This window comes from Bombus vancouverensis, chromosome 6 (assembly GCF_051014615.1).
Source record: "Bombus vancouverensis nearcticus chromosome 6, iyBomVanc1_principal, whole genome shotgun sequence".
NCBI lineage: Eukaryota > Metazoa > Arthropoda > Insecta > Hymenoptera > Apidae > Bombus > Bombus vancouverensis.
Genome location: NC_134916.1, coordinates 15,916,552 through 15,944,013, shown reverse-complemented (window position 1 = coordinate 15,944,013; position 27,462 = coordinate 15,916,552). Strand labels below are relative to the sequence as shown.

The 27,462-nt window shown below is 36.8% G+C and overlaps 1 protein-coding gene and 1 long non-coding RNA gene across 2 annotated transcripts in view; one reads left to right on the top strand and one right to left on the bottom strand.

Annotated features, from left to right (window-relative positions):
• Fim (plastin-2 fimbrin) overlaps positions 1-23,491 on the bottom strand; it is a 46,713-nt gene extending 23,222 nt beyond the window's left edge. Inside the window, exon 1 of the mRNA XM_033336016.2 lies at positions 23,357-23,491. Coding sequence (XP_033191907.1) covers positions 23,357-23,407 — 51 coding nt within the window. The 5' untranslated portion in view covers positions 23,408-23,491. The remainder of the gene's footprint in view (positions 1-23,356) is intronic.
• Positions 672-25,483, top strand: LOC143302859 (uncharacterized). The gene is made up of 4 exons (XR_013058684.1): positions 672-838; positions 22,062-23,817; positions 23,942-24,129; positions 24,941-25,483. It is a non-coding gene; the product is annotated as an uncharacterized LOC143302859 (long non-coding RNA).
• The last annotated feature ends 1,979 nt before the right edge of the window (positions 25,484-27,462 follow it).

The window sequence follows — 27,462 nt, the reverse complement described above, 5'->3', positions numbered from 1 at the left end:
TTAAGAACTTTCTTGCTTCTTTTAGTGGATATATCAAAAGGTAAAGTTTGTCCCCGTAACTTTGAAAGACTACGCGCCAATCTACCCGAGGCTTTAACGCTTTACAAATTATAAAAATGTAGCTTTGAAAAATATGGATAACGCCTAAGACGTTGCACACGTTCGTCCGTTAACTTTCGTAAAGAATTTGAATTTTAGCGAACCGCTTTGATACTATTCTACACGAACAACACTCTAATAACTCTCTAATAAATTACCAAATATTTAAATAACTCTAGTCAACAATACATACTATAGTCACAATCTCGTATAACCTTGCAAAAGTACATTAAAACTCACAAGTACATGTACAAACGTAAAATAAACATAAATAAGAAACGCAAGTGCAAACTAAAGGTTCATAAAATCGACCGATTGGCTGTTTCCCTTGTAAGAGATATACACTACGCACGCGGCTCGTGCTCCAATTTTGGTTGCACGCTCGAGATGTAATAAATACAATTCGAAAGTAGAACGCCTTGAACCCTATAGTTACGACTACTAGCGAGTCGTTGGAACTAGTTTCTGCTTGCACGGAAAATGGGACAAAACGTTGTAACGTTCAATTTACGTTGGCTCGTTGGTCTTGCTCTCTAAAGTGCAAACACTATCCAGTAAGTCGCCGAGAATTGGGCTATTAGCTAATTCCAGTGCTTTGGGGTTGTACTACGGAACGAGAGTGTATATCGCGGTACGAATTGAGTTGAAAGTCGAGGTTTGTGAAAGGTGCAGCTCTATAACGTATTGGATAAGCTTCGGGTTATTTATTGTTGTTAATACGACTCGTGCACTTCCGCTTGTAAGTATAGAGACACTGATCGATTTATGGCAACGGTATGTCAGTTTTATCAGAGTGTATAAATTAATGATGAATTACTCGTTCGAGAGAGAAATTCTTGTGGAATCACCGGTCGATAAATCTAAATTACCTATTAAAAAACACAGCGGTAGTATATTTTATTATTTGCTGTATACTACTGCGTCGAAAGTTTTCCTATCGGTTTAGACGATTTTTGTTAACTGTCATTTAATTGGAAAATTAAAAACTCTGAAGAGTCTGTCGAGTAACGAAATAATTCTGTAAGAATTTGTCGATTACGAATGCCAGTTTTATCGTTGCATACCGATACGCTAATTTATATCAAACAATTAAAGTTAAAACGCGACTTATCAAAAATAACCAGGTGCCCGGATATTTTTCAACACGAATATATATGATATTTTACGTGAAATAATTTCACGACCGCGTTTACTCGAAACGTAGGATTCAAACACACGTTCGAATGGGAAAGAGAAATACATTGAAAGACATATTTAAATAACAAGACACGTGTTTGAACATCTTCAAAAGCATATGTATTTGAATGACAGAAGACAGGTTGAAACATCTTGGAAAACATATTCAAGATAATATTGTACCTACATAACGAAACACAAAATGAGTCAGAAAAATATGAGTAATTCGATTAGGAATCTTACGAAACAGTGAACAAATTGAGACTAACCAATCAATAAGACGTTCCATCCATGACTAATGGCTACAAATCACGTTCTGCTACACTGTGAAGATTGACCAAACGATAACTTCAATAATCGCAAACTATCATTCCTTCAATCATATAACGATTGCGTTCAATCCAATGAATCAACTTCCTACGACCAACAAATGAATTATTCGACAAAATATTCCATTTGCTTATATTGTAATATAGAGTTTGTAAAAAGGAATCCGATGGTATATACGTGACCACATGTGATCCAACAAATTCTCAACTTACGAGTCGAGCGAGCGAGATCGGTGACGGTGAGTCAAGCTCGCATTCTTCCAAGTACGATCACCTCTGATTTTATTTCATTGCTCGATGCGCTCGCAGGACCTCCTTATACGTGCATACGCCTCTAAACATAAACCCAAGTCGTGTTTCTCTGTCCCACGAGAGAGAGTTCCATTCACCACTTTGTGCGCGCGCGTGACAATCGCGCTCCACCGATTTAATTTCGGTATACATCGCGTTTTTGCCTGTTTACTCGAATCTGGGGCACGTTGTTTCGACCTTTTTAAACCTCCATTGTTTGCCTCGATGGAGAGATTGTGCGTTTTTCATTTTAATTTCGCACATGTAATTTCGCGCGCGCAACTTTTACGAAGATTGAAATTATCATAGATCTCAGATTCTAGATTTTAGATTATAGAAATTATACCAAGACGTGGGAATTGCGGTATCTCTAAAAATTCTTTGCTTCGTTCGCGTAACTTCGAGCTTTCGAAATCTCAACTCTAGACAACCTGTTCCAAAGCCACCAATTGTACGCGATACAAAATTCGCGAATTAATCACCACGGTGGAGATTAGGATTAACCTGCTATAATCGAGTTCTTCTTTGCTTGTAAAAACAACTTGCCGCTCGTTCTAGTTCTGTTTTTTCTCAGAAGAGAGAAATAACGATTATCGTTTGCCATAAACGATCGTTAGTAGAACATAAATATCATTCACTTGCGTTTATTATCCGAGTACTATACGATATATCGATGTTAGTCGCTACACTTGTACTCACGCTACTCTGACACATAGGTCTTTTGTATTTCAAAATTGCGTAACAATACAACGAGTTAATTTTCTCATTTTATGCAACAATATATCTAAGCTCGTGTCAGTTTAACAAGAAACATGTCACGCTGATCCGAACGTACTAAAACGTGCATCTACGCCTCTTCCAGCCACAGAGTTAATTGCACGGGGCCAATTAACGTGGCATAGCGACATTTTGCGCAAACGACTCCGGTGACATCGGATAATAGTTTCGTCGAGGTTTTGTGAACCTGTCGCGTTGCAGGTAGGTAATTTAACGCTGCTCGATTCAGAAGCGCTTTCCGCTTGCGACATCGCGGTCGCGCTGGCGAGGCTGGAAAGTTTCCCTCTGACTAAAAACCTCGACTGCCAAGGAAACGTCCATAAGCGATGAAAGATGTCGGTGGAAGCACCGATACTTGATCTGAGTTCTAACGAGCCAAAGACGAACGCGTGAGGAATAGGACGTTGAAAATGCAGTTTGGAAAGTAAATACTGCACGTTAAAATTGAACTTGCTGGTTTAACCCCGTAAAGAATTTTGATCCGAAAACGTAAACAAGCTATTATACAGGGTGGTTGGTAACTGGTGGTACAAGCGGACAGGGGGTGATTCTAGGCGAAAAAAGAAGTCGAAAATATAGAATAAAAATTTTTCGTCTGAGGCTTTGTTTTCGAGAAAATCGACTTTGAATTTTCGCTCGGTACGCGTACGGTACGTTATAACGAATCTCACTGTAGATCGTTGTCTCGGTGGAAAAATTAAAAAAAAATAAAAAAAGAAATTTTTTATTCTATATTTTCGACTTCCTTTTTCGCGCAGAATCACCCCCTTTCCGCTTGTACCACCAGTTACCAACCACCCTGTATATAAAGTATAACGAAAATATAATATTCACGTACGTAATTAATTGAACTGCAATTTCGATCATTAATAATTGTTAGCGAGCTATATCTTTAACTCTATTCGTCGTCTTCATCGTATCATAAAAGTATAAAGTTTGATAAATGTCCGCGTTCTAGAAAACCACAAATCGAACGTTGCATTAACGAAATATTAGTCTTTAATTAATGGTTTCGCCTCATTAACCCCTTAACCTACAACTACGGGCATAGCCAGTAGTACGATGATCGTACCAAACGTAAATATTACGGGTATAACCCGTAGTGTGATGATCGGGCCAAATATAATATACAGGGTGGTTGGTAACTGGTGGTACAAGCGGAAAGGGGGTGATTCTGCGCGAAAAAAGAAGGCGAAAATATAGAATAAAAAATTTCTTTTTTTATTTTTTTTTTAATTTTTCCATCGAGACAACGATCTACAGTGAGATTCGTTATAACGTACCGCACGTGTACCGAGCGAAGATTCGAAGTCGATTTTCTCGAAAACAAAGCCTCAGACGAAAAATTTTTATTCTATATTTTCGACTTCTTTTTTCGCCTAGAATCACCCCCTTTCCGCTTGTACCACCAGTTACCAACCACCCTATATAGCTTGCATTACAGTACTCTTTACGCTTCGTATTATTTATAATATAAGGTCTAATTATTTCTCTGTTGTTAAACTCGCACACGAGCATTCATTCACAGCGTGCGTATAATTAATCAGCAGTTCTCGTTCCGAGGATAGTAGAAATCATAAATGCTAATTGCATGGAACAATGATCGTCGGTTGAAGAAGAATTTCTTCGAACTAGCTGCTTTCCAAAAGTGTTATTCATCGACATACTTAGAGTTTCCTCCTCTGAGTTCCTAACAACTCCGACTTACTCACCGACGGTGTATCTAAACTACCATAACCTTCACCCCGTTAGTCTTTCCATAAACATCTTTCCTACAAACTACCCCATTATCTCTGTCACTCGACAACATATTTATTAACCCATCAAGGATCAAGCGGTGAATTAATATGTAAAAGTAGTGCGAGCCCAATGTTAAGTTATCGTTCTGTCGATGTACCGAAAATTATAATAATTGATATAGAAGCGCGCCATGTGTATAAATTGGAGACGAAAAAGTTATAAAATACTACAATTTCTTCGAATTTCTACCTCGGTAATCTTCGATTATCTTGAGCACTATAATTACAATTTATGTATAGGTTTAGATTTAAAACTTGTTAAGAAACCAGTTATGAAACAGAATTAACGTATTTCCATTTTACCGTAGTTAATTGAAGATTACATTTAAGAGTTAATAAATGATATCTATGGCATAAGAGGTAGGAACAGGAATTAAAATTCAATCTTCTAAAATTAAGTAACTTTCTCTTTTTCGCGAGCAGGAAATTTGTTGTGAAAATCTAATTGAAAAGTAGCGTAAACTAACATCTTATATAAATAATTATCGTTATTATAATAACTGAAATTTAATGTAAACCACTCTAATCGCTATAACTTAACGATACTAGTCAATATTCGATATTATATGTAATTATAATTCATCGTACCATATTTAATATTCAATTTCATCTTCTTCTTTAACGTTACCCTAGAAACTCTCCCTTTGTAAGATTCGCCCGGTGCACAAATATACCGGAAATCGTCAGAAACGATCTACGCGAACTTAACGAAACGAAAGTGGCCCACTTTCTTGCGCAGGGCGGACAAGAAGTCGGAGACGAAGAAAATCAGAGCGCAACCCTCGATTGCGATCGATCCCGCGAATTAAAACAAGCGAGTCAATGCATCGTGAATAAGTTCGAAAGAAGCGCGATCATCTCCACGCCATTCATATTGCTTACACCGAAGAATATCTCAGATAACGTTCCTTGTTCCGTATAATTCAATTCTATTTTTAATGCTATCTTCGGTTTCCGGCCAGTCACATGCCTCGTTCCAACGATAAAATAACTTTTGACAAAAATTAGTTACGACAAAGAAAAAATAAGAAAGGAAGAACTAATCGCATGTAGTGACTCGTGAAAGTGTTCGAACGCTTACAGAAACTTTTTACGAATATACTGTGTACGTTGCACGAAATATTTCGAAATTTTATTGCTGTTACGATCAGACTATCGTCAAGCCTCTATGCAATATTCGATTGAAAACAACGCTGCATACATCGATTCTTACATTCTTATCGCTTAAATAATTTCGTAGCCGTGAAAACGTACAGCGACCTGAGTTTGTTCCGAACGATGACGCGTAACTCGTTTGAAATTATTTATCTTGACACGATCAAGGACCAACGTATCAATTTTTCCATCGACCCGATATAACACGCGAGCTTACAAACGAAACACGCTATTGCCTTTTGTGGCTTTGCATCGAACGATATTATATATCGTCATACTTGTTACATACACCGATAAAACAACGTTCGATTTGTCAAAACTTATCGAAGGAAATTCGTAGAAATTCTAGAGCGATAAAAGTAGTACAAGTGAAGGCGCGATGACAGTAGCGGATGCACGGCGAAAGAATTTATCAACATTCGCCACAATAGCCTGGAGCTGCAAAAAGGGGTACAGAGTTACGCAGATACGGTGATCCGAAAGTAGTCAACGAGATGCAGACACTGAAACGACTCTCTCGATGGATCTTGTTTCCTGTGGTCATCCACTGGTCTTTATACGCCACACGTAGACACACTATACGGCGTGGCCGTTACAGTTATACAGTTTCGATTGCCAACTGCGCTTTAATCCCTTTCCAAGTATAGTCGCGAGATTGTTTTGTATAAAAGCTAGAACATCGCATCTGCGCGGCTCTGTACACTGTTGACTCAGCTGACAAGGTCTCGAGCTTTCTTAATACGATGACACACGATCCGCGTTTTATCTGCATAATATGGTATAAACATAGTATTGCTATTTGCGAAAGTTAACGACAATATTGAAAATTAAAAAAGAATAACGTTATATTTATAGAGGATGACTCAGCAGGGTATAACAGCGAGTAAAACTTTCAAAATATATTCTTCAAGCTGATTTTCATTTTGTTTCGCCTCGATCAACGAATCTAATTCCTCTCTGGTGTATCTTTCTTCTTCCGAGTCATCCACGCATAAAAGTTTCATCGTGAAATTGTAGACGATATCGAAGACCAAAGCGTTAGCCTCTTTCTATCTTGTATTTTTATTGTTAACTTTTTAGCAAAATTTTAAACGACCTATCCTTATCGCTATCGCACCTTTTGCTCGACTATGCCCATTGTATTTAGAATATCTCGAGAATGTTCGACTATTAAACCTTGAAATACACCGCATGAGAGACTGTTTGGTAAATGCATGGAGAAATCGCGCGTCGATAAACCAGATAAATAAATAAAACAGCGGAGCAGCAAGGCGAATGAAAAGGACGAGGCGGTGGTGAGTGGAGGAACGAGAAGTTTCCATCGAAGGAATTCGAAATCACGCAGAAGCCATATTTCCTCTTTCGACATTGCCAACATCGATAATTATCACGAGGAAATGGTAAAACCACCGGATGACGAGCGGTCCGCGCAACACCGAGGAAGTTCCCAGGATATAGACCGTCTCGGTTATCTATCCATTCGCCGGTTTCTTCTGAACGCGACCCGCCAAGGGAATGCAGAAAGTCTGATCTTCTTGCCCCATTGTTCGACGAGTCTCGTATTAATTAGAGGCAAATGCTCCGACACTCGGTGGAATTTACATTGAGAACCGTACGAGACCAGTGTGAGAGGATTAACGGTTTTACGGGCATTCCGGATATTTTCAACGGAGGATATTTTCGTCCCACGAGAACGCGAGAACCTGACTGTTTCGAGAATACACGCGGCCTCCTTCGCTTTGGAATTCGAAAAAGTCTGGCTAGCTAAGGACAAACTCGAACGACTGGCGTCTCGAGTGCCGTGAGATCGATGATAGTTACGAAAGCGTGTTTGTGCGTCTTTTATTCTTACGCAAACCTTGAAAATATTCTTGACGTAAAAGAATATAATTGATAAATATCATTCTTAAAACGGAATATGTAATTCCACTTGCAGAATGGGTCGTGACGAGAAAATGATAAGCATCTTTGAACGTAATCGTACGATCTTATTAATCTCGTCGTCTCTGATATTCAATTAGCCATCGTCGTTTCGCCTTCTGCATCTTTAACGTCCAATTAACCATCGTCATTCGCTTTACATCGAATATATCGAGGCTAAAGTATCCGGATAACGAACTCGAAACGTAAAAATCATATGATACTTTATTGACGAAAATTATGCAAAAAAGGCAACTAACGAGACATTTACCTCGACACTAAGAATCGTTATAGACGCAAACGCAAACGTCTTTAGCGAGCAATTAAGAGGCTAGAGGTGGGCATGACTTCGTTTTACGCGGACTCATTAGCACGGCTTAATCACGACGAGTCCGGTTACCGATCGTCCTCGCCGATCGTCGTGCTAACGTTTCTATTACGATCGACCTTCGGGAGTCGTGTTTCGATTAGCAAAGCTACGGGGCGAAACGCAAAACCACCGCACCGGTTGACAGATTGAAACGTATGCACCGGTACGGTAGTCTCTCTCTCTCTCTCGCTCTCTTTCTCGCATACACACCCACGCACACGATACTGTCATTCTCACGGATCGGTAACTCGACCAAACTTATTAATCCAAGGGACCAACAGCTACCCTGTAAGAAGATACATCCGCCCCGTGACTCATCAATTTCGAGATACCTTATTTATCCATAAGGCGCATTAAGGGCGAGTACTCGGAAGCTTATCGAGCCGAACGACTCTTTTTCTCTTGCGAATGGTTGGTTTAATGGTTGGGTTATCGCTAGGCAGAAGAGGATTCGAAATGCCGAAGAATTCTGGATACGTTTCGGACACGTCGAAAAGTTGGAAAGTTTCACCGAAAATAAGATCGTTACGAATTTAACCCTTCGTCCGTATACGATGTCGTTTTTGATCAGTAATTTCAAGTAATTTTCCATTTCTTTCCTATTCTTTCATATTTTTGGTGAAATTTTACTTTGCTCAAAAAGTTAGTAGTAAACGAAGTAAGATATAGCGGTAAAAGTTATTGGATGGGATTCTAGTAACTTGGAAGAGTGTTCCGGAGATTTTGAGAATATTTTAAGACGCAAAAAATCACTTGCTATCAAAATACAGCTGCCCGAGAGTTAAGACATTCATCGCTATCGAGATACGACGTATTTTTCCTTCCTCGGAAGTTGCATATTTTTTTCATCAGAGACGTATCGAAGAATTAATATTCAAAGTAGATACAGAAAAAATAGATAGGTTTAATTTTTGTATGTTTCGTCTGTGCTGACTGAGAAGAAACATTTTAATACGAAATATTCGGAGAAGGAATTATTATAAATAAGTGATAAATAGGTAATAAGTAGATAGTAAATCCAGAATTTTCTGTCGATGAATAATTCACACGAATAACGTTAGTCTAGTACTTTTGTTAATTTAACGTAAATAATATTATTCCCTATAACTAACGCTATTAATATTTGTAGGTATTCAAAGGGATGACGAAAACATATATTTAATTTAAAAATAAAAAAAAAATTAAAATTGTCCACCTATAAAAGATAGAAAATGTGATTTATGTTTTTCATTAGTACATTGTTTCTCAACATATTCAACGGTAGAAACGAATGTGTTAAAAATTCTGTTTTTAGAGGTTTAAAGAATTTTGTTATTGCGTATGGTGAAGTATGTTGTTGTTGAGAAAGTGTATGGTTCGTCGATGATTCAGTTCATATTTTCCAGAAGATTGTTTGAAACGTGGATTGTTTAGGAAGCTTGAACAAGCGAAGCGATGAAATTGTGTTCCAAAAATGTCGACGAACTCTGTTTCTCTTTACCGTAACTTCGTTTACGTATACGGGAAAGTCTGCGAAAACTCGAAGCTAGTGTGGCAGGAAATCTTTGTTGATCTTGAAGGTCCTTGTAAACGCTGCAGGATGGGAATATCCGCTCACCCGATCGAACGTGTACAAGGTGCACTTTCGTGCTAGAGAAATGGCGTACGTAAAGAATATTCGCGCCGACAGTTTTGCATTTTATAGAGAAAATGAATTGCGTATCGTCGTGCGAAAAGAGGGCGAATTTTGGAATTCGTTTGATCGACGAATTTTCAAATATTTCGGAAATTAAATTTTTGAATCGTCAAGTATTCCAATGGCCAGAATTCGAAATTCTTAAATATTCTCCAATAGTCCAAACTCCAATAGTTCCAAATCCTTAAATATTCCAACAGCCATATTTCCAAATTGTCTTGATGTTCCAATCTCCGATTTTCAAACATTCCAATTGCTAATTTTTTTAGCATGAAAACATAAGAAAGAAATGGAAAATTACTTGAAATTACTGATCAAAAACGACGTCGTACTTTTTCTTTCTTTTCTTTTCAACATTCCAATGGTCAAAATCTGAAATTTTTAAATATTCCAGCAATCATCAAATTTCCGAACGTTCCAATCGTCTACATTCGAATTTTCAAGTATACTCCCGACCATAAAAATTGTCAAATCTCTAATCACCGAATTGTCAAATTTTCTCCACCGTAAATACACCGCCAAATGTTCCTCGTATACACATATGACTTCTTCCTCTCGTTCCCAAACGCCAAAAACGCTTTCATCGACCGCTTCACATGAATCACCCGTCGCTCATTTCCTGTGAATAGTAGCATTTGGTATTCTCCTAAGCCATCGTGCAAAACTACGTGTATTCCCAGTATTCAAACGCTACACGCGTACAATGTATGCAGGGTGGTTGGTAACTGGTGGTAAAAGCGGAAAGGGGGTGACTCTATTCGAAAAAAGAGGTCGAAAATATAGAATAAAAATTTTTTTTATTTTTTTTTTAATTTTTCCATCGAGACAACGATCTACAGTGAGATCCGTGCACGCGTACCGAGCGAAAATTCAAAGTCGATTTTCTCGAAAACAAAGCCTCGAACGAAAAATTTTTATTCTATATTTTCGACTTCTTTTTTCGCCTAGAATCACCCCCTTTCCGCTTGTACCACCAGTTACCAACCACCCTGTATATTTAAGTCGATCTTTTCCTTCTTCTTATCTATCTTCTTATAAGATTGGACATACTTCATCGAACTGACCAGATATTTCTATCTACGACGATTTACATACTTCTATAAGCTGTCGTTAATCTTCATTGCAACGTTAATTCGATTGATTTTTCATGCTATCTTTATAATTGAGATGCAATTTATTTATAAAAATCGAGTAAATATAAAGTATCGATTCGTTGAAGGAAGTTCGTTTCATCGACGCTTTATCGCAGCACTTGCAAGTCTGGAATCTCGTTAGAAAAGGAATTAATTAGAAATACAGGCGTAATAAGGAGCTAAGCGTGGGAACCGAACTGGCACAGGACGCGTGTACATGCACACGACACCCTACAAACGTACGCCTGTGTATTTATGTGAGAAAAAAGAACCAGGAAACAGCACTTTGATACTCTCTACTATGAGTGGAATTAACAACACTCGACCATGTTTTCATATACCAGCTGTAAAACCTATACAGTCGGTGGACCAAAATATTCGAACAAGTAAATCGAACGAGATCTACCGAATATCTTAATTGTACCAGTTGTTCTTAAATTTCTAGTAAAATAAATTTCAAAAAATGATTTTACACTCGATATGTTCTATCTGAACTAAAACGCTTCGAAACTTTTAATAGAGCAAATTCGCAGAATTTTATCCTACAAATTTTGCGTTAAATAAAATGATTAAAAATTCCCCCTCGTTTGTTACTTAGTTTTCGTTTAATGTAAAATTCGTAGAATAGAGTCTTTCAGATTGAAACTACCAGAGGAATTTCGCAGCGCTCGATTCAATTAGAATCTTCAATGATCGACTAGGATAACAGATGGTTAAGGAACGAGAAAATAAACGAAGAGGAATCGTTAATTACTTTAACTCTCAAATAATCTGACAGTGTTTCGAGGAAATGAGCTGTTCTTCGTACGATTATCTCCGCTGCTTATTATTCATCTTTGCTTATTATTCGTAGACGCGTCATTGTTGTCCTACCACGACTCATCGTCAGCCAGCTAAACGATATCTCGAATAACCTAAAAACCAACAGCTAATATCGACAGCATGCGCTTTTTATTATCCTCCATCCCCGATATCTATCGCCAATGGATACCATCGAATATTCGCAATCGTTTTAGCTTATCTATAGAACTGCAGCGACGACCATCCAACTTCAAACCTCCAATTTTCATCGATCGCGTCCCAACAATGGAAACGATATTCAGACGATTCTACGTATAAATAAAATTCTATCGCAAAAAAATATGACCAACTGACTTATTCAACGAAAAAAGGCAAATCGATACGAAACATTTCCTTATACAAACAGAAGCTCACTATAAAAATACGATCGCCCGAGTTGTTCAAGGAAAAAGACGAATCGATCAAATTCAAACGTTCGAGGGGAATACGACTCACATGAAAAATCAGCAGGCCGATTCACCTCTGCTGAAGCTTCGTAAACCACCATATTTTATCTTTATAAAGAGCACATTCATAGACGAGAAATTCCTGATGCAAGTTATGAGCGTATTTTTCCAGCGCTGCACGCAGAAACAGCAGAAACATTGTGCACCACGAAATTACGCTGGATGCAAAACGAGAGAAATCTCTCGTCTTTTCTTTCCTCCGACGGGACGAGCACAAATAGCAGGGCATTAAGTTTTACAAGGTACAACGTGCATTAAGCAAGAAACAAGCTCGAACAAACGAGCTTTACATGTTGCTAAATGATCAAAGTACGAACGAATAAAGTGGAAATCTCGCTGGACCTTAAGGTACGTGTTATTCGATGGTTAAAGCACAGAGAGAACGATAGATAGGCTTCGAAAAGCGGTTGTTATTATTAACGCTAGAACTACCGGTTACTGAAATACAAGACTCGCGTCGAGGAAACAAAAATGGAACATTTGCTCAGAAATATATAACGTGATGTACTTTAGTGCTTCGAATTTATACAGTTTGTATGGAAAATTACGAATTAATGATTTTCGCTTCTCTCGTAGTTCTATCGTTCATCCAAGAACAACGATTTAAGTCTTCAAAGACGATTATGCAACGAGTAGAATAAGAGAAATAATAGAATAATTTGGAAAGAATAGGAACTTTACAACAGATATGCAGAAGATTTTCTATTAAAACTGTCTACTAACAACGAATACATATTCGAGAATCATCAAACTGTTCCCCGAAACTCGTATCCACGCGACATGCGTTCACTCGATAGATCACGACGATTAAATCGTATCGTTGCTGATCGCACGATGAATATTCGACGAATACCAATATTCTGTGCATAAAATTAGCTTTATTTCACTTTTGCCTCTATGCATATGAAGACATTACCGTTTTTCAATATATCCTCGTTATCTTCTGCTTCTGATTAGATACTTGCAGGAGCATTTATTACTCATTTCGATAATAAACCGTGAAACGATATTCATAGGAATTGGTAATTAGAAAAACGGAAGTCGCTTCTGATTAAAAAGTTGCAGATGGTCATCGGACGCTTAACGGTCTTTTGGCACGAAACACGATAAATTAATTATGTGTACATCGTGATGTTGATTATCGACCGAATGGTTCAGCATATTCTTTCACATGCTCCATTTATATGGAGATTTCAAGGCTGGCAATTATCATACCATTTAGCATCCATTACGAACGCTATGAGTGATTCACTGTCGAACTTTTCACCCGAGGTTCAACACTCGTTCGACTTCCGGTTCTCCTCTTGTGCGCAAGAAAGTAAAAATACGCTGGTTCTCAACTCGCAGAGCGTTGAAAAACATGACGAAAGTAGGATGGAAATCGCGTCGAAACAAAGAAGAGAATATTATTCGATAAAAGCAAATAGAAAGAAAATAAAAATAAAGGCAAATTACACGAATGGGAAAGTAAGCAAAGTTTATAAATTACGAGAATTTTTAATCCTAACAGGTCCATAGGACGTTGATGAATTTGACCACTACAAAATTATCGTGAGAGGAGATAACATTAATGTCATCGTAGGATGAAATTTCATCTCGTTTAGAATTTGGAAAATTTTATTTTACAAATCGATAAACTAAAACGAAAATGGAATTAAATGTTTCATTATTACTCGATATCGGATTAAAATCGAAATGATAATTGCTCGTACAAATAACATTGCAATTATTACCGAATGTTAATATTGAAACTACATATATTCACACAGGGTAGAATTTCAATCGTGACGCAATTTCTACCGCAAATAATAATACAAAATCGCAGTAACAGAACGTACGTTATATATTACGTTTCAATATTACAATTTACAATCAGTGGAAAATAAATGAAACACAAATTAAATAGTGAGGCAACATTTGAACACGTTATTGCATAACACTATTCATTTTAATGCAGAGACTAATTAGCGTGGATCGAAATACGACAGACGGTAAATATAACAAACGACAGATGATCAATCAAACTCGTCGCAGCTGCTATCAAATTGAAAGTGTTCTAAAATTCTGCGTGATCGCGTTACCTTCGAAAGTACATTCGTTTTATGATGCAACGACCGAGAACGCGATATTCCCGAAGAGTTTCAACCAAAATGCATGTTTTCGTTCTGATAATGTATCATCGAGGAAGTGCGATTGTCAGACGAAATTTGGAACATACGAGCAACCGGTGACTCATACGAATGATAAGAATCTGTTGTTTAATTCATCGTTGTTCCTCGATTGATTTTTCCATTCGATTTGCTTTTCGTATAAGGAAGACCCATAGATGAAGAATTTTCGAATTCAATATCGTCATGCTTTCTTTCGCTTTTATACGAGGAAGGATCATGGACGAAGAATTTTCCGTTCCGATGCTATTGTTTCGTTCGTCTTACTTTTATACTTTTACTTTTAAGAGAGATTTTGGCTTTTCCATCCTTTTGCAAATATATTTTGCAGGCCGAGGATTCGAACTCGCGACGCGTCGTCTTCGGTTGTGGGCCTTAACGAGCGTAGCTGGCTGCCCCGCTGTTTCGTTCGTCTTTTCACATAGGAAAAATCAATGAATCGAGAATAACGTCTGGGGAATAGCATAAAACACAGCGCTCCACCTAGGAACACGACGTTCCATAGCGACTTTATATTTTAAGCGACCGATCGTAGTCCATTTACTATTCCAGCGGCGAGTAGTTGCATAATAATCACGGCACGACATTACAACAGAGACTCGTTGAGCAACAATTCGAATAGAACGCATTGTTGGCCTACGAACGAGCTTTTACTCGAACCGCGTCCCATACGGTTACACCACGCCGCACCACAGAGAAAACGAGAGAAAAGAGGAAGAAATTCGGCGTACAACGAACTGACAATGAATTGTTCGCCGCGATATTACGACATCGTCGAGGCTCGACGAACGTTCTATCTTGAGCAATATTCGCCAGACACATTTTAAACAAACTTCTAATCTCCGTGACATTCGAACGATATCCTTGACTCGGAACCAATGTAATTGTCACATCTCGCGCTAAGATAAATTACATATCGAACTGAATGAGAAAAAAGATCATTCGATTTACTTAACTTTGTCGAAGGGAAAATGAGATCAAGCATCGTTGAAGCTTAAAACCAATAAATAACATCTCGTACGACGATAAGTGAGAAACCAAATTCAATGAATAAGATACAAAGTTATTCGATTTAATTAAACGAATAAGATACAAAATTATTCGATTTAATTAAAAATTTTCGAAGAAGAAGAGACCGAGGATCGTCGGGAATGTAACTGTAGCATGTGGTACGGCGATAAGTGAAATATTTAAATTGAACGAGCAAGATACAACGTTAGCTTAGTTTGATTAATATTTTTGGAAGACAACGAGAAAGAGAGAAGCAAGCATCGTTGAAATGCGTAAATAGCAAACAGATAATGTAAGTTATTTATGGGTTACTTTAACTCGAAAAACGAATGGTTTCGGTCGATCCACAGGCACAAGCTTGATAACGTATACCTGATACAACCTGCAACACCTCCTTCGTGAACATTATAACGCATTGCTGCATTAATTTCATGCTCGCACAGGTGTGAAATAGTTTTGGTCCGAAGCCGCGATCTCACGGTTACCTGAGAAACACCCGATGCATGAAATATAATAACAAATCCCGAGCACCTTCTGTGAAATTGCTCTGAACGAGTTCAGTTTTATCTGAACGCGTTCGGTTTTATTTAAACGAGCCTATTACGAACATCGATGAACTCAACTAATTTCACTGTTGTTTGCTATCACCCATTTAAATGGTATTCAATTACTTGAAGCGTTCATTGAGCATCTTTGAAATTCAAGGCGCATGCTTCTACCATAAATTATACTTCAAATAACTTAATATAAATACAAATTATAAATTATACACGGACGTGCGTACTCTTGAATACGATATCACTGAAATCTTTTAAAATACTCGATAAGTACGATAAATAGTACGATAGATATTCTTCAAAATACTCACATAATAATTTCTGTACAGCTTTTGCGATACAGAAATTTTATTTTATTATCATATATCGTATGTTTGTATTATATCAACGTAAAAGCGCAACGTAGATTAAAATTAATCGGATAAATAAATAAAAGAATACAATAAGAGAACATTTAAATAAAAATGAAAAAGCCACGAAATTTTTGAAAAAGCTTGAATAATAATTCGCGCAAAGCACTCGTGCAAAATTTCATAACATAAAATTAATTTCTGTACGAAAATCATTTATTTGTTGGCACACGGCACAGGTAAACGTACAACGAATATTTTATCAACGATAAACGCATTGTTAAGAATTACTTTATAAAGGCTTTTAAAATATTCAAGCTAAATATATATAACGTTCCTTTACTTCCATGAAACTTAAGTTACGCCCTAAACCAGCCGTAAATGCATTCTCCGATCGTTTCGGGGAGGCGTGTTTTCATTCCCTGCTGCGAACTGAGAATGGTAAACTGGGTCCGCGTAAACGTAGGCATTTAATTCTCAGGAGTGCAACGTCGATAGTCTATTTTCGCTTTGCTGGAAAGGACCAACAGCACGATGGTCTGGATAAGAAAAGAACGACACGTGCCTACGCGCTGTAAGGACGCTTCAGGGGGTTGCGAGCACGTGCTCCTTTATTTACAGCAAGCCATTTTACCAACGCAACCGGAAGAATTAGTTCGACCGTACCGTGATCGTGTTTCTAGTACTCTCTATTTTACCATATGACTTTAATTGTTTCAAGCTTTGATTCTTTTCTCCGGGCGTTTTCTTTTCTAAAGAATACACGCTGGAGATACGAATAATATTCGATGGTTAATTCGAGGGTTTTTGGAAGATACGTTAATTAAAAAATCATTGAAAAGTATATTATATATTGTAGTATATTTAGTACTTCCCAAGATTAAACTATCGAGTTCTTAAAATTTGTATATTACTATAAGCTAGTTAGAGTTACTTTTTAAATTGTAATCTAGCTTCGATTTGCTGATATCCGAAGGTATGTGTGCCTTAAAAACATAATAAAAAAAAAGAAATTCGCAGGAAGAAAAAAAGCGAAAAATATATGTTTTTAAATATATAACGATCGCTTATTTCTATTCTATTAAACTCGAGAATAATCGAACATATGAATTTTGACGTATCAAGCTTCGATTAGAAGTATTTCGTCGACTGACTCAAACTTTCATTCAATAGTATGAAATAGCGCAGCGATGAATGAAAATCTATTGCTGTTCTCTCAGTAAGTAAAAACTATGCAGCAGATTCTTCCATAAAGATAATCTTTAAAAAAACGGTACAAAGCCCAGTAACCTATCTTCCAAAAATACCATGCAACCAACTTCTGGTTCTATTAGTCGAAAGACAAGATTCTTAATACGACCAGAAGATTTCCGGGATATTTTAATTGGAAACTCGCCAGAGGCGAGAAGAAAAAGCGGAAAAAGATATATCCGGGTCTAGCTACATCGCCACCCTTTTCACAGGAACACTCTTCACGACATTGTTTCTGACGGGGTGACTCTCAACCCCTTGTGCAACGAAGCGACCGTAATCCACACCGACACACGGCCACCATCACGTACTGCATATTTACATACTCGAGGGGTGATTTAGATGCGCTAAAAAAGCCTGCTATGCCAGGCATTAAAGCCGATGCAGCATGAACCAGAGTAACCAGAGTAACCAGAGTTTTCGAAGCGGACTCGGCACGGTCGAATCGACGCTTTCGAGAATTCGAAATCGTCCCTCCGGATGTCGTTATCTGATCTGTGTCTGGAATTCCGCCTATTACGCACCGACCAATGCGAATTTTTTCCTTGCCACGACAAATTTTCTTTCGTTATAGTGCCCCTTTTGTCTCTCTGAATATCCATTATTTTTTCAGTCGATAAAGACTTTGGGCTTTCCTATGTCGTCAAATCGTAAATGCGCAAATTTTCTCTTCTCTTTTAGCGACGAGGAAAACCGAACGTTTGTTTCTTCGTTTTCACTAACGTAGATTAAAAGGACGAAGTTACGTAACATCTGCAGAATTATTGATTGTATATATCCGTAACTAGACTGTGGATGATTGTGCGAATTCACACTTTTATGAATACAAATAAAGAAATAGAATTTAAACGGAGATTCGTTTCATCCCTCAAATATATTGTACGCGCTCTACTTTACTCCTACGCACTCTATTGTACGAATACTCTACTTTGGATAATTCGTATAATTTTACGCGTTCTATAAACATCGGCAGTCTGTAACCTATTGAATCGTGGGTTCGTAATATCGGCGTAATAATAATCAAATAAAATCCTCCTCTCAGAAGCGAGAGGTCTAGAATAAAGAATTAATGAAGTGATTACGTGTCTACATATATAGGCGATAAATAATTAACATACACTTTATTCGATTTGTCATCCACTACCAACGAAACGCACTAAGACACGACCTATTTCCATTAATATTCCAAATTATTCCACGTATTCTACGTAATTCTTCCACAAGATATTCAATTACAAGGAAAAAAAAGGAGGAAAAAGGCGAGAAGTACGAGGAGATGTTTCACCGTGCTCTATAATCGCTTTAGGACTCTCTAGAGTCTAAAGTGACGAGGACTCCTACGACTCCCTTTCGAGCACTCTCGGCCAAGTGCAAATACGAATCCCACCTCGATTACTTCCACTAACGACTTTCGCTACCGGAACGTAAATCCGAGACAGCGCAGGAAGCGGAGGGAAGGTCTATTAGATCTGTCCCGCGTCCTCCAACCAGACGAACCGAGTTAAACCCGAGCTGAAACTGAGTTAAGCACTGCGATACTTGGAGCACCTTGACCGTCGGAAATTGCCGTCCAAGAATTCGATCTGCTTGAATAACTCAAACAACCCTATTACCCCGGCGAATATCAAATTGCCTCGGGTCAATCTGATTGATAAGACGAAGCTTCTTTTTTAGTTCGAGTACCTCGATCGTGAAAAGTCTGTTTTATGAGTTCAAAGAACTCCAAGAGGTCGAATGATCGTAACCCATAAACGATATCGTTTGAGTCGTAAATGATTATAGTAGTCGGAGGTAAATATAAGTTACGATACTTCATCTTGAGATATGTACATGTATAATCTTAATTAATGTGATTGACATCGATATATAATTAATATCAACGATATCAACAGAAGGATAACACTTAACGATCGGCTGTACTTTCTTTTCAGGACGCACTCTCTATAATTTAAACGAGTCCCAACTATATTCAAATTCCACGATCATTGCAATACTTCGATTATTCTATTCTAAACGTCGTTCGATATTACTTCGACACACGCGTTCGTCAAATTTTCCACTTCCTATAAACTTTTATTCCTATCTTATATTATCTTATTATAATATTATTTTCTACATATAATTAACTTAACGAATAATTTCATCAAGAAATATCTCGATTATCGTTTCAACCGTTTATCTTGTGATTCCCATGTATCCATATTACTCCGATATTTCAAATTTTCCTCTTTTATCACTTTACGACTTTAAAATCTATCCAGCTGTATAAAATCGCGAGACATGGCGATTGAAAATTTAAACGTGGCGCGGTTAGGCCCACGCTGAGCGTGACGTCAAGGGTGGTCCCCTCGGTGCTCTTCCACGTATACATACACATTCGTACGTGCGTTTTCGCAACGTTGCAACGGGCAGGATGTCGCGGAAGGGGTTGTGTTCTCGCACCGGTAACGCGATCAATAAGATAATTGAAGACTTTCTCGACAATGCCGGCGGAAGGGAGCAATTTCGCCATCTCCCTTGTACTTGAGCAAGGTCATTGTTTCCGAGGGGATTCTCATCTCGTTTCTAAGCACCATCCGCATCAACGGTTATAATTGTATCCTGCTGGTTTAAACGCCACACTAGCTGCCTACCTCCCATACTCAGAAACGAATAAATGCAGGAGAAATCCGACCCAAACGGTGGCCAGAACCGTGACTCATGAATTGCAGATTCGATCGATAAAACGGTGACGATAGGTTACGCTTGAAATAAAAAACACGACGAGTACGTATATTCGGATTAGTGATAGATAGAAACAAATATGGGAAGCTCGTCTTCTGTTTCTCTGTAATTACTCGTTTTACTCGTAACTCGTTTTACCACGATAGAGAAAGAAGTAGAGTACAATGAATCCTCTATTATGCGTAAATGAAAATTAACCGATAATAGTTTAATAACAACTCGCGTATTAGCGACTATATATTTCGATAATATGCAATAGATGCATGTTTTTAAGTTTTAATTTGTATACTAGCTAACAAATACTGGAAAATTTCATAATTCAAATAATAATTTGTATAACATTATATTATTGTATTTCACTGTTATATTCATTACAAGATAACGTTGTATTCGTTCATTCTCAATTTCCAACTCAAAATTACAATTACTATTCCTGTAAGCAAAATTCCAGTTATAAAGGGTTAAAGGGCTCTATATTAAAAGACTGTAAACTCGTATAGAAGAGCAAATTCAATTAATCCTCAGCCACAGACACGCGAGCAAGAGTAAAAGGTTTCACGAAACGAGACATACATGCTCGGTTAAAATCAACCGTGAAAAGTTAACTTGTAAGAACAAGGAATAACGACTTGGTTACGAGATGCTGTAGCCCATCGAAACCGATCGAAAAACTGTGAATGGTGTGCATACATCTTGATGCACCATGTATATCCGCGAAGAAACGATCCCAACGGTAATAGCGATATATAATTGGAACAAGCGTAGGTATTTGAAGGACGAGCACGTGCGATCACGGTCACGTGTCTTCCTTTTGTACATTAGAGTGCAGCGACACGAGTGTTCAAGAGCTGAAACTCTTCTCCGAGTATGGGCATAACGGTATCGAGGAATTTTAGAGACATTTATCAGGGGAAATTAAAGATCGAACGATCGGTTCCGTTAGGAAAGTTACATCGAAAGCAAATCCTCTTAAAACTGTAAGGTTTACATACAAAGCGACTTTTGTCACATTCTTTGGTACTTCAGCTTTCTGGTATTCTTCGTATCAAGCTGTATTGTACTCGATATAATCATTTGTTTTTCTATTGGTAAATTAACAAGATTCAATAATCAAATTATTATTGTTACTAAATTCAGATACATACTGATTATTAAGTCTTAAATTTATCAGGTAAATACTATATCGATAAATACGATATCTTCATGGTACATGGATGAAATAACCAGAATAGGATGTGACAACTTTCTAATGGTTGTTACGAGCGAGATTTGCGACATGGTGGAATCGATATTAAAATCGATCTATATCCTGACTTATTGTTTGATAAAAATAACCTCCTATTAAAACTGATTTTTACCAAAATAGTTCTTATTAAATAAATACAACTATTTTTATATCCCTATTAGTATAATTGTTATTAAATCCCTATTAGTATATTGTTATCAAACTCATTACTTTCTTACATGACAACATAACCTTAGTTAAGAAAAAGGGTAATTGATACTATTCAATATCCTTTTCAATATGTTCGTTTTTGCTATACTATAAAGAATCATTAATCCACGTTAGGATAAACTGGTCCCTATGTTAATTTAATTTATTTTTAATTTTTTGCTCCAAAAACACCTTAATCCAGAAGATTACAATTTCATGATCTACTTATGATGTTATATAATACACTGAATATTTTGTTTAAAAACATTAAGAACTGTTCGATAAACATTAAAAATGCTTAAATTACTTGAACATTTTTCCCCCTGAAAAAGTATAAAAATATATGCAAGGGTCGATTTTGCGTGAACCCTCCATTTATATAGCATGTAAATAACACGGGAAGATAATAAATTTCGTACAGTTAATATATGGTGCTTGTCGTATCGGCATAAGACAGAATGTAAATAAAGCAAATGTCGGTAAGGCGAACAGCGAAAACAATAGATAATGCGTGACTTATAACGAATGTTACAGTTAATGGACTTCTTCATCCGGACTATTTAACAAGCATGACAGCACGCAGCGCAAAATACGTTACGTATACGTATAGTAATAAGCGGAGAGAGTGGTTACATGTTACACGTGCGTGGACTTGTGTACGGAAGAGTATAAGTGAAAAGTGACCGGGTTACGATACTCGATATCGAACGTAATTACGCGCTCGATCGATTTGAAAAATTATTGACGTTCGATGCAGCTCAGACCGACACAATGTGCCCGCAGAACGTACATGCGTCATTTTTCTAAACGAATTACACATGATTCATATCCTCGTTACAATACAACCGCATAATGTTGCACTGATTCATAGATGCTTGTATGGCTTACTAGAAAAACAGTTGGTAAGATGCTACAGTACATTGATTGCCTGATGGATTATCATTATTGTATATAACATATTGTAATATAGCATTTATGGCAATTATAATACGTACTATACATTCATAAAGTTTTTAATACTCTAATGTAAAATATTAAATTCTTTCATAAAGTGCTGAATGCTTTTATGGACGGTGGGAATTGTTTTTCTCGCCAATTAGTCACGCGTATGTACAATGTGAAAATATACTTTCATTTTTGCAGCTACCATACATAAACAATGGTAAGAAGGAAAAGATTGAATATTATGAAATATTAACTTAAAATAATATATTTAATATAGGAATGAGAATCATGGTACTCACAACCCTATTTCTAAGAAATAATGCACAAAAAAAATATATCGATTTCACTAAAATAAATATAATATATTCTACTTCTATATTATATGTCTTGTAGTGAAAGTTTTGCTATTTACAAAAGTTTGAATTGTACCTACGGAAAGATTAAACAATTTCTAATTTCTTTACAAAGAGATGCTATTTACATAATAGAAACAAGCGACACCACACCGGCGCTGTGTGCAAGAAATACAAAATTTGCCCGGCAGTAGACGTATTACGAAATTTCGACCAAACTAATCATTCTCTGTTACCACACATGTATTTGTAAATAGAGACGATTGTCAACGCGATATGTACGTTTGAAATTTCGCGTAGGCTTGGCGTAAAAAACGGATAAACCGAGTACAGGGCGGCGACACCCGACGTAGTCCCTACGAGGGTGGGTTTCCACGAAAGCATGCTGATAAAACCGGCGATCGATAAGGAGCCAGGGTATACGTTGTAATACGTGCAACATCAACGCGAAAACCATAGTAACGGATGCCTTACGAGTCGATTGTTCGAAATTCGATGATGAGTAAAAAGGACAAAGGCAAAAGGACTCACCGCTTGAAATTGCTCCAGCAACTCCTGCCGGTCGTCGATCGCAGTGGCCATGTTGTTCGAATATATAATCCTTCCGTCTTTCCTTTCTCTGCAGTCCCTGCGTGTAGCCCTTTTCACTCCCTCTTTCTCCTCTCTCTTAATTGATGTCCAGTGTACGGCAGTACACACCGATCAGACAGAGGAAATGTGTAACACGAGTCGGTAATTTTCACCCGGGGTACACGCGGGTAGTTACAAAAACGGTTACCTGGGGCGTTCTCGCACCTCGCGTACGCGTTTTTGGTTACGACGCGGTTACCAGCCAAACACCGCGAGGACGCGTCCTACTATTACGGAGTCGCAGCAAATACTGAGGCTCCGTACACCGTACACCAAACGAAGCGCGCGCCAGCCAGCCGAGCACACCCGAAAACGACCGAACCAGAAAGAAGGGACATTGCTGTCTTGACACCATAGGACAGGTCCGTGCCAGGTTCATCGAAAAACTTCAAATGTTATAAGTTGTAAACATTATCGTGCTTAGTTTATCTGCTTAACACACAAACAATCCTTTATTGACTCTTTTCTTCTTTTCTTTGTTTTCAGTCGTTATATTTTTTGACGGAACAAATTTTTGACGATTTCAAACCAGAAATATCGAATCGTCATTATCAGACTGTGGATTTTTATGCATTTATGAAAAATTTAAAGGTGCAGAAGTGCATAGAATGCATGTGATATGCGATATTGATATAAAATACCCAAAGTACAATACTCTCTATAATATTTAACAGGTAAAACAATTTTTTACCCAGATTTCATGTTCTTAATTATATTTATGAAAACATGAACTTATTAAATATACGCAGTCTACTTATTATATGTATATATAGATATATTCGTTGACTCCTTGCCTTATCATTTCTTTGGAAGCTATTTGAATAAGCGTTTAATTGTTCACCGTTATAGCAATATATGCCGTATAAATTACTTTTGTAATATTATGTGTAATTTGTATTTAATAATTCGCAGTCTGAGGTATTGGAAGTGGATTTTGATTTAAACTTTCTTATAAATCTAAACTGCCTCTGTTCGAGTCGGATAGAACTATAATATATAAATTGTTCTGAGGCAGCATCTATCGATTACATATATTGAAAAGTACGGGAAAGTGATAACGTAGTATTGGATTGGAAACTAAGTAATGCCATATAATGACAAGATCCGCAATCACTTAGTCGCCAACCCAATAGAAGCTGTTCCTTAAATTTATCTTAAAATTTATTATTATTTACGTTATTTTCTTGCGATAAATTTAAACTAATGGAAGTCATTTGTCATGAGTCATTTGTTTTTTTTTAAACTGAACATTAACCGTTTACTTACGTAATGAAATTAAAATATGAACAAAGGATCAGTTTGGAAACTGACTTGCAGATATAAGGCAAGTAGTTAACTACGTTTCTGTTATATTTCTACGATATATTCTACTCGATAGTGGTCGATAAACATATTCTTATAAATATCCTGTAACGTAAAAAATATTCAATTCTGACATTTTACGCTTCAACTTATGTTTTATGGATGAAATGTGGAATATTCTAGAGAACAAAAGCATCTCTTATTTGGATCGACTCCCTTCCACCATCAAAGCGCTTTACTTTTAAAAACCTGAGGGCGGAAGTTGTCCAAAGAGCGTCTCTTCAATCTGACAGAAGACATTCTCTCTATGAATCACTTCGTTCGTCATAGTTTCCTTCTTTCACCAAATAAGAACCATGAAATACTTTTCGATTCGTCACCATATATTCGCCAAATTATATTGGATCAAAATTCTTATTAAACGAAATAATGCTCGTTCTGCGAAGGATTAAGTTCTTTTCTTTTACCTTGAATTGCCTTTATGATCAAATTGCTTAACATGTCACGGAATTGCTAGTATCTCATGCCATAAAAGTAATGAAATGTTACTTCCATACACAGGAAATTGTACATATGTAAAATCGTCTGTAGAATAAAAGTAAATATCTTAAACTCAGAAGAATGACACAAGAATGTATCTGAATGTAATTCGCGTTATATAAAATAATTTGAAATTTCATTAATACCGTAGTGACTACGTCACGGGCATTTAGGCAGATTCATATTTTTAATTAATGAAGTGGAACATAAGCAAAGTTTTGTTTCTTCTACTAAATGTTATAATAAGTGATCTACTTTGAATATATCGTACATCTCCAAATTTTCTATAAATGTATACTAACGAGACACAACTATCACGAATATCAAAATTTAGAATCCGAAGTTACAAAATCTTTGTTGCAAACATACACATTGCAAAGATATCCGAGCAATCAATTATTAATTACGTTAATAAACCTTTAATATATTTAAAAAGAACACCTTTAACGTTAACTATATGTTTGCAACAGCTATTCATAGTCTACCAAATACTTTTACGACCTCTACATATTTGTCGATACATATCTTGTAACTTCTATATGCATTTCAAACTTTGCCAACATATTACGATAGTAGTATCTCGCTAAAAAGTTAAAGAAATTCCAGAAAATGTTATACAACGAACATAAGAACATCCAGAAAACTTTTCCATGATGATTGTTTGAGCTTTCGTGAGTCACTGTACATTATTATTCTGCTTCGATATAGCGACTGCTCTATCAAGAACAAATAAAAGAAAAGGAGACATGATATTCAATAGCCATTACCTTTATTGCATACCTCGTTTTCAAAATGTTTTTTGTTTACTAGTTTTGCTGCTAACATTATCGCCTGTGGATAATATCAGTGATATGTTCGCTACCGTTTGAACGCGAGGTGAAATATTAAAATGGAATGTCTAATAGGAAAACCGTGACTCGATTGACCATGAAACAACTTCGTTTCTCGCGAAGTTAAGCTGATCCTGGAACTTAGTATTTTTTAATGGATTAAAGAATATATTTGTAAAGTGTAACGTAATGACGACGAAGATGCCACGATAAGACAAGACGCCGATTTTTAGACTCAAAGAAACGAACAACGAAATCCCGCGGTAGTGAGTCATTTTTTTTACATACACAGTAAGAGACAATAAAACGCTTGCTTAAATTGCGTGATGCGACGTGCTGTCTGTTTCCATGCTCGATTTCCGATTGGAAGGCATTGTTTAAACGAATGGACAAAGCAATATACATAATCCCAGAGCGCATTTACGAATGATATTTAAATTAGTAATGTTACTCTTTATTAATCTACTCTTCATCGCTTAATAATAAAGAACGGACATGATTGTTATCGACGAAAAGCACACGAAAGGAAAACAAAAGAACCTTTGAAAAATAAAATAGAAATCTGTTTTTTATACGAAATCAATTTATACAAAAAAATACTAAAAAAAAAATAGACTTTGTCTATGTCGTATGTAGATCGCTGACCTGGCCAAAATTTGAATATTCATTTGAAAAATCATATTCACACTCTAATCCTTCTTCTAACGCCTGAAATATTAGTTTTGCCGAAAGCTCTATCCTACACAAATACGAATCTTCTTCAGACCAGGCTTATTCAACTTCCCGTTGTGCGTAATATAGACGAGAAATTCATGTCTCCCCGAACTTTCATGTTCCGCCGCTCTTTATTGACATTCTATCTCTCCTGCCGGTCGCACGAACACGCTTCCACGGACGTCGACCTCTTTTAAATAATGTTACATCATAGAAGATCGGCAGTGATACTATTTTTAAGAAAAAAATGTCTTAAACGTCGGATGCATTTCCCAGATACTACTAATGCATCGTCATATTGTTTTATCATAACGTTGAAAATTTGTACTTTTTATCTAATATACTAGCTTTTCTTTGTTTAAACTGTTTGGAAAAAAAAAGCAAGAGAAAAAACAGTTTATGGTATTGAACGTACATGTACTTACACATTTACATTTAATATATTTTATCGGAAATCAAAGTGATATAATCTTACAAATAAAGGCTACTTTAACGCTATTTAGCCCTAGGTTACATTTACTGTCTCATAAATATTTCTGACTAAAATAATTCGCGTATAAAGGAAATAAACGATGTACCTATTATGTTATACGATAAAATAGTTATTTACGCAAGTAATGA